Raw genomic sequence first — 9,456 nt, 5'->3', positions numbered from 1 at the left:
GTGTATGGGGAAATGTCGGTGGGCGTTGCCAACGTCCTTTTTATCGCTGTATATATCCAGTACTCGCCAGTCTGATCATGAATTTCTCAAAATAGAATTGAAGTGTCGCTTTGCTATTAAAATCGACAATTTTTTTAATACTGGAAATGGTATTTATATCAGAAGTAAACACGGTGTAACAAAAGTTATAAGTAGACGACATATTATATGCTTAATGTGTAGTAATCCCCTTGTGCACTCTGAAAAGAGAGAAGGAGAAATGGAGAGAGTCCAAATACTTGGGTAAGGTTTCTTTCTCCAGAAAACCATTATAGCGGCACTGAGTGATAACCGCATTCTTTCCTGGGATGGCCCATACTCCTACAACATTGGCCGACATCTTCAATGCAGTAGTCCATAACAAAAAATCAATACTATTGCACTAATATTTTGTATTTGAAACTATTTAAAATTTAAAAATTGTCATCTTAAAGATACGAAATAATCAAGAAATTTACAAACAAATATAGGTACATAAGTCATTCATACAAACTTCCCTACCTTGGCAGTCGGGTAAAAACATATAACTTAAATGCTTTTGTAACAAACATATAGCTTTCAACGGATAAAATTTGGTACAAAGATAGATTATAGTCTGGAATAGCACATTTTTATCCCGATAAAATCCATGGTTCCCGTGAGAGAGATTTGTTTTAATTTTTCATAGAGCAAAGGGTCGGTATAACATATAGCTTACTTTTGATCCCGATAGTTTGTTTCCGTGGACAATTATTGTTGACCTTTTTTTTGTTTTTTTGGTACTTTATAATACTTAACATTTCTTACAATAATTTCGCGATAGCTTAAAATTATTTCACCTATAGAAACATTATAAGGCTCAGATGGATAGACCAGGTGCTGGATGATGTGAGGACAATGCGAGTCACTGGATGGGGAACCAAGACCTAGGACCGCAACGTCTGGAGGCGCATTGTGGAGGAGGCCAAGGCCCACGTCGGGCTGTAGCGCCTATTGTTGTTGTTTGTTTGTATAGAAACATTATCAACACGTATCATGGGCTAAATATTTTCAAAAAAATTAAGGTTCCGTACCAAAAAATTAAAATCCATAAAATTGTGAACAAAAGGAAGGATAAGTGAGAGCCATAACATGGTAGTTTCTTTTTGGAGATGAAATTATTTTATATCATCGTCATTTTTAGGAAACGTCAAAGTTTTCAAAATTTTAATGAGATTGTTTAGGAAAACATTTCAGTGTAAAGATGGCTACTCCCATAATTAATTTGAACGATTTAAATAATATATGCCGAATATGTTTGAAAAAGAAACCTAATATGATTTCAATTTTTAAAAAAGTATTATCTCCACGTTTAATAGAAGAATTAAGTATTGTATATGATTTACAACCTTATTCGGAGTTGGTAGAGGAATGCACTTCCATTAAAGTAAGAAAACGATATTTAATAAATCTTCAAATTCAAATTTTAAAATAATTATTGCATTATTTGTATTTAAATAGATTTCAGAGAATGATATGTTTCCGAAAAACCTTTGTGTGTTTTGTTCAAAACAGTTAGTACAAAGTCGTAAATTGAAAATACAATGTTTGTCATCGGCAAAAACGCTACAAAATTTTATAATAGGCTTGGATAAATCTGCAGAAGCTAAAAATCCTATTGAGGCTATTGAAGTAGTTGTGAAACAAGAAATTATTGACGATTTTGACGTGAGTGAAAGTAAAATAAATACCAGTTACATAGAACAAGTAGAAAATTCACATAATAAAAGAGACGATGATGATAAGGATATGTTAGATAATTCGTTTAATTATGGAGTAATTACGAAAGAAGAACCTGAAGAAGATTCAAAGGAGATATGCAATAATGAATTAAATGAAGACGATCACGGTGATAAAAAATATAACTGTCAAGATTGTACGGATAAATTCGTTTCAAAAGTCGAATTAACAAGTCATTATAAAAAGTTACATTTAAAACCAAGAATCAAATGTGAATTTTGTAGCAAAGTATATTTAAGCCTTAGTGCTTTTCGAAATCATCTTTATCATCCGAAAAATCGATGTAAAATATGTTTGAAAGAATTTGAATGTAATAATGAATTTGTAAGTCATATGAAAGATTGTATTACTTGTAAAAAATGTGGCGAAAGATATTGCCATAGCGTGCATGACAGCCACACGTGTTTAAAGGTAAGTTTTATTATAAATTTTCTTAATTTCTCTTGCTATTAGACCACGGATCTAGTAATTATAATTGGGATGTAGTATAAAGTCCTACTTTAGACGAGGGGGTGTATCACTCAGGGGGGAAGCAATGTGTCTACTTTTGATTGGCTGCGGCTCTCATTTGCGGGAAATTCAAATAGAACGATAATATATCGTGTGTTTTAGATTTTAATATTTCTATATCCATAGTTTTAGATTGCCTGAAGCAATATGCCTGCTTTTGATTGGCTTATTGCTTCAGGCAATCTGTTGCGGCTGTTCGCACTCTCAATTGCGGGAAAATTTAAATGGGTAGCGAATTCTGCGTGTGTTGTAGATGGTGGTCCGAGCAAAAAATCTTTCTATTTAAAGTAAAATCTTTTACCCTAAAGAAAAAAATGTATTTTTTTAAAATACAATTTAGAAATTAATTACAAATACAATATTTTTAACTAATTACCCTTGGATGAAGGAATAAACCTTTAATATTCCTATTACCGACTAATTACCTAAAGAATATATTGTAAATAATATTAGCTTATTTATGTATTAAAGGTACAATATCTGGATGACCGAGCTTTGCTCGGTTATTCGCCAATAGATGTCAGCAAGAGTCATATTTTTCACTTTAGACTACTCAAACGCCTCCTTTTTGTTATGTTATAATTTGCATTGTATTTCATTAACTACGTTATACACCAATAGATGTCTGATGAATTTTTCATGAAAAGACGGATAAAACGACATTTCTGATAAATGAAACCTAGCTAGATCGACTTATCGCCCCAAAAAACCCCTACATACTCATTTTCATGAAAATCGTTGGAGCCATTTCCAAGATCTTGTATATATATATATATATACAAGAATTGCTCGTTTAAATATATAAGATAATTCAATACATAAATAAGTAATAATTTCCCCAAATAAATTTTTACATTAATTTCATATTTTAAAAATTCTATAATTCGTTGAAGTTTAGTATTGAAAGTTAATCGACGTATTTTCGAGACATTCTTAAGTCTTCTTTAGAATTTCATTAGTTAACTTATAATAGTTGTAACACTAGGATTGAAGATTGAATATTCACTAAATTGAATAGAATATTGTTGCGTTTAGGTGACTTATATCGTTGAAAAAAAAGTTTTAAAACAAGCATAAATATTTCACGTATTTATTTTTCTTTACAAATTTTACTTTTCTTTTGAATACAAGATCATTTATTTATGTTGCCCACACACGTCAACCATATGTCAAGCATGTTTCCATGCTTACAAACGATTCAAAAACACTTAAAGAAGGCTTTGAGCATACTTTAAGTATGCGCCTAATTAACAGCCAATAGAAAGTAGACACAATGATACCCTGCCTCTTCCCCCTGAGTGAGACTCATCCCACTCGGTTATACTCCATCCCTTTTAAAATAAATGTTTGGTTTTTGTCCATTAACAATGATAGTTGTTTCCGTGATGCCACAATTTGAAGATGTAATTTTTTTAAACGATTTGGTTATTCGTACACAAGGGTCTCTCTCTTGAATACTTTTTAAGATAAATTATCTGAAAAGATGGTTGGATTATCATTAAGAGTGGGTTGGGTTGAGTTTGTCGACTATAGAGAAGTTGGTTGGGTTCTGAAGTTTTTAGCCCTTGCGTTCAAAAATAAGACACATTACAGAAAACGGAAATATTCTATTCACGCTAGGGACTCGTTTGTGAACGAATAGGTAAGGCTATTCGGACACTTTCGTGTGTTTAGCGTGAGTGTCACGTTAAGATAATTTGGAGTAAATGATTAGCGTGAACATTATCTAAGTTTTTTTAACTTTTCTCAGATTTTCTGAGGATCATTAAATGAACGCAATCACAGGGTTAACCAAAAAGTCATCAAATCCACAGACCAGTGCTTGCTTTTACTATACATGAGTATAGCAAACAAACACAAATAATAAGTTAAAAAAGTTAATGTTGACTAATAAACAAAAATAAAAAAAATTGATGAGTTGAAAAAATTACATTCTGTGTCTACAGTTCGTATGGTCTAATTGATTTAGGCGCTTGGTATGAATCCAAGAGGTCCGGATTCGACTCCTGGTGCGAGTGTATTTTTTTCAATTCTCTTTAATTAATTTTAATTTGTTAGACAGAAATTCAGTTGTTTTAATAGCGCGATTTCATCGTTAATTAACGCAATCTTATCTCAGATGGATAGAAAATGCATATATGAAATTCAGCCATCTTAAAATAAACTCTCGAAAACGTTATCATGCCAACTTTCGTACCATTATGTATCTTGTGTAATTTCACAATTTTATCATGTACAATATTTAAAACCGTTAAATCACTTAGTTATCCTTACTAGTCACTTGTTAAAATTATTTTGCGTAGATGTCAGAAAATATAAGGCAATCCTGTTCTGATGTACGTCGTAATGTTCATAAAATGGCAGTCAGAAGAGATGCTCAAGGCTTTATCATTAGACGAGCATGTAAATTATGTTATAAAAATAGCAGAATTAAGACCAGAGCTTCAACTTATTGTGTTTCGTGTTTGAAACAACCTTATTTATGTATACCATGTTTCAAAAGTGTACATTCGAAAAAGTCTTTTTAATTAAATAATTTAGTAAATACTATATATATTTTTATTTTCATATTTTATTAGTCCATTTAATGTCCACTACCCAGGTCCCATGATATTTTACCCTATGTGGATTGTTATTTTATGACAAATTTTCTATTAATTTAGCCTGTTTCACAGAGTAGTCAAGTGAGACAAAGGTAAGTAACATAGACAATTAAATATACTAAGATCTATTGATCTAAGAAACATAATAAATCTGTATAAATTTCATCTAAATAATAAAATTTTTAAATTAAATATTTCAAGATTAAAAAAGTCGTATACCAAAGTGTGATTTCTTGATACTTTTAATGAATCGATATAATTTATTACTTTCGCAGAGTAGCCTTGTGGGGTAAAATGTCAAAAGAGCCTGTTAATAACGTCGAAATATTTATTTGTTTTTATCCAACCAATATGCCTATCGCATGGTGACAAGACCCACTGAAAACTTTGCCCGTTACAAAAATTCGGGTGATAAAAGGCATCCCACTTGACCCAACAACACAAAAGTTTTTCACATTCATATTGGAGTTAAACTTAGTCACGAATTTCGGAATTAGTAACTAATTTTCTGAGTTTGAACAACAAAATTTTAGTCAAATATTTTGGTCCAGTAGTTTAGTAAGATTCTATTTTTTGCACAAGTAATAACTAACCACTAACTAAGTAATAACCACTCTCCACTGCATCTTGATTGCTTGCTATTTGACCAATTATTAATTAATGCAATTAATATTTTTAGTTACAAGAAAAACCCTGTATGTTGTGCCCTTGTTGTGGGAAAACATTCGCAGAAAAATGGAATTTCGAACAACATATGATTCGACACAAAAATGAGAGATCTCATCAGTGTAAAATATGTGGTATGTTTGATTTCAATTTCTGTTCTTTCATTACCCTTCTAAGGCATAGGATTTTAGCTTCCATGTACACATTTTTGCCGATTATTTCGAAATAGTTTTCGAATTATTTAAGTAACTCGTGAAAACTTTTCCAATATTTAGTTGAAAAAAAATTGTGTTTTATGACATTTTTCATATGAACGTGTTTAAAAACAATCGAGTCGTGCGTTTCGTTATCTATTCAGCAAGGGCGTCAACAAGAGAATCACATGTCCACATATTTAGGTTAGTTTAGAATGGCTGTCCTGGGGTGGGACACACTTAGACCATAGGTTCCGTTGTGATACCGAAAAAGAGTAGGGCCACCCCCGGCTACTACTATATGAACCATTTTGAGCTGTTTAAGAACAGCAGGAGTCCTTTGACGTTAAAACAATAATTTTATTGTTTATTTCAGATTCTAAGTTTAACACAAGTAATTTATTAAAAGTTCATTTGATTGCACACACAAACGAAAAACCACACGAATGCGAAGTATGTAAAAAATCTTATAAATATGCCTCTTCACTTAGACGGCATAAAGTTTCGCATACAAATTACAGAATACCTTGCAACTTTTGTGATAAATTATGGAAATCCAAAGATACTCTACGAAAACATCAGCTTGTTCACACAGGTAAGATATATTCTTAACACTCTGAAACTTATGAAAATGTTTCATATAGTAAGTGAAATTCGATTTTTAACAATTGCAGTTTCATTCAGTTTCATAAATTTTCCACCAGTTTACAGGAAGATACAAATATGGGGCCATAACCGCTCCGAATTAGTATCGAATCAGGCTTTATGAAAAAATTTCGAACAAAACTTGCTAATATTTTATTAATAAATTTTTGTTTTTAAAAGTTTTGCTCGTTCATTTACATTTTTATTCATAAACCATCCAAAATATAATAAAATTATAAATAATCTTGTAAATATTTATTAAAGGTGAACGAAAATTTGTATGTACATACTGTAGTAAACCATTTGGTAGATATGATAATCTCCAGATGCATTTAAGAATACATACAGGGGAAAAACCGTTCGTTTGTGATAAATGTGGAACTGGATTTTCGGCAAAACATGTATTACGAGGTCATATGAAAACTCATGAAAGATAGCAAATTAAAAAAAAATATTGAAAAGAATAAAATTGATTTACTGAAAGAATTATACTGATGGTCATTTGTTGACTCTCTACGTTCTTCTTAAGTGTTAAAAGAAAACGTTGTTGAAGATATGAGTATAAAATATGGTGATGATTATTATACTTAGTAATTGAGTGAATTACAAGAATTTTAAAACAGGGTTAAAAATATAGGATTATTTTATTATTTATTAAATATTATATTGAGTTATAGTTTTTATTTATTGAATAAAAAACAGAATTCATAAACTGAGTATATAAAGATGTTGCTTCTGATTTTTTTTTTTCGAAAATTAAATATAAACCTTTTCCTTTGGAATTTCTGAGACTTGATTTATTGAAACAATTTTATGGTTTATAATTATTATACTCAACTAATGTATTAAAGCAAAGTTTTTTAACACAAAACAGCTGTCTGTATCTCCTGGAAAAATCATCGAATTTGGAATAGATCGTTTCAACCCTCCGTGAAAATTGGCAAGGAGTGACAAAACAATTTTGATCAATATATTCCAAACTAAAAAGTACAAGTTTTCTTACTATTATGATAAGATTTTAAATAACGCCTTTTTTTATAAAATGGTGACCAAGTGAAAAAGAAAAATAAACACACTTATGAGTAATCTTAACAAAGTTGTAGAATAATTTTTAAAATTTTCGTACACTTCTAAACTTTCCATAAAATTTAGGGATAATATTTCTCACCCTTTGATCAATATATTCCAAAATTAGAAATTAAAACTAGTAATTGCGGTTCCACATTCGATAATATTTCGCCGAGATACAACTGTTTGAAATTTTGGTAAAATTTTGCTTTAATACTTTGGTTGAATATATTTCCTGCTTTCTACTTGACAGTAGAAATTAAACAAAATATACATAATTATTTTGAAGAAAGAATTATTATCTGTTTATTTGTATTACTTGATTCTATATGGTAAGTATTAATTTATTATAAAACTGTAAATTAGGGATGTCAAGAAATAAACATGGAAATGTCTTGGAATGAAAGTAAAAATATTTTGCATTATAAATATAAATATTGGCGAGCATTATATTATTCTAAGGTAACGGAGTTAGCTATAGTCCTGTAATGGAAGCCTTATGTTTCTGGTTGAAGATTACAAGACGTTCATATACGTTTAGAAAAAAGTACGTTTTCAACTAATTTTTAGACAAATATGTGATGTTTTCTCACTGTTGGCCGAACTTACGTCGATTGTACTTGTTAATTACTCACAGGTGCAATTAACGATTAATCGAACTGATTGTAAAGTATACAAACGATTAAAGGGATCAATAATTAAAAAAAATTGTATGATGAAAATTACCTTGATAAAAAATAATATAAAAAAATATGATTTTGTTACAAATTTTCATATTTTATGGCTTCTTATTAAGTAACCTGCAAAAAGTTAAAAAATTATTGATTTAATTTTTTACTTGCCTGTATTAATCTTGTAATTCAAATGCACTAAATAACGGGTTTTTTGCACCCATTGGCGAGCGGCCTCAGTTTGTGATAGCTCAATTCTCAAATTTACTTCAACCCACGTATTGATTGAAACGTTGACTGCGGTACAAAAACAACGACTACAAGAGTTGTTTTGAATGTAATAGCTCTTATCCTTAAGTTAATCTGAAAGAAAAATTTTCAGCTACGTAATCTTGGAAAGGAATAGGTCAATGCTAAGTGAATTTTATTATAAATTCAAAAATTTGTCGCAAGTTTCTCAAGAAAATGAATAAATAGACAAATTTTTAGAAATAAGTTATGTTTGTATTATCCACAATACAATATTTACAGAAGAGAACATTTTACAGTAATTATGAACTAGTTTTTTGTTCTTTTTTTTTCATATATATTTATAATAATGAAATAACTCTAATTATTCAAAAATTTAATGGGAACACATACTGATTGGTTTTTGTAAAACAAAAGCCGGAAGACACCACTGCTAATGAGATTTGTGCAGAAGAAAAATGAACGATGCATACGAAAATAACATTTAAACCACTACAAAAAATTTAATTTCTTTTCGCTTTGTTTGGTATCATTTCTATTCATAATACATTCGTTGTATGCAAATCTTAAATACATTATCTTATATTTTATCATATTCAAATATTGATATTATGTTTTTCATAAAAATAGTTAAAGTTTCGTGTATTGTTATACATAAAAACCAAAATCTTTAAAATATTATTTTATCCTCTCGTAATCACAGACTATTTAGGGCGTAATATTTCAAATGGCCGTCATTTTTATTAAATTTATATTATATGATTAAAAAACGATGATATTAATAAAAAAAAATGCAATCTGAAAAAAATTGTATTTATGATTTGGCACAAACTGGGTAAGGTGAAAATTTAATACAATTAATTTGATGAAAAAATGGTGCGTGTCAAAAGATAGTGTTTATAACTGTTTATAAATATTCCATCTTTGGTGTAAATAAGAGATCTTAAAGCAGGCGTAGTATTTAGCATCTCAGAACGGTTTGAAATTTGAGGTCGTGTATAACAAAGCCGAAAACTTCTCCTTCAGCGAGAGACGGAAATTTTTAAAGCAAGC

At 29.8% G+C, this 9,456-nt stretch overlaps 1 protein-coding gene across 1 annotated transcript; it reads left to right on the top strand.

Annotated features, from left to right (window-relative positions):
- Positions 1-1,261: 1,261 nt before the first annotated feature.
- Positions 1,262-7,034, top strand: LOC123297348 (gastrula zinc finger protein XlCGF46.1-like). Its single transcript, XM_044878976.1, has 5 exons — positions 1,262-1,444; positions 1,519-2,208; positions 5,590-5,710; positions 6,147-6,365; positions 6,680-7,034. Exons 1-5 carry the CDS (start codon positions 1,262-1,264, stop codon positions 6,850-6,852), a joined length of 1,386 nt encoding a protein of 461 aa, XP_044734911.1. The 3' UTR covers positions 6,853-7,034.
- The last annotated feature ends 2,422 nt before the right edge of the window (positions 7,035-9,456 follow it).

This window comes from Chrysoperla carnea, chromosome 4, assembly GCF_905475395.1.
Source record: "Chrysoperla carnea chromosome 4, inChrCarn1.1, whole genome shotgun sequence".
Taxonomy (NCBI): domain Eukaryota; kingdom Metazoa; phylum Arthropoda; class Insecta; order Neuroptera; family Chrysopidae; genus Chrysoperla; species Chrysoperla carnea.
The sequence above is the reverse complement of the archived record's forward strand: the minus strand, read 5'-3'. Positions and strand labels throughout refer to the sequence as shown.

What these genes read in the sequence shown, in the direction of transcription:
- LOC123297348 (XM_044878976.1), top strand. Translation starts at nt 1,262, where the DNA reads ATGGCTACTCCCATAATTAATTTGAACGATTTAAATAATATATGCCGA. An exon ending in AGGAATGCACTTCCATTAAA is followed by an intron (nt 1,445 to 1,518) that starts GTAAGAAAACGA and finishes GTATTTAAATAG; the next exon opens with ATTTCAGAGAATGATATGTT. An exon ending in ACATCAGCTTGTTCACACAG is followed by an intron (nt 6,366 to 6,679) that starts GTAAGATATATT and finishes TATTTATTAAAG; the next exon opens with GTGAACGAAAATTTGTATGT.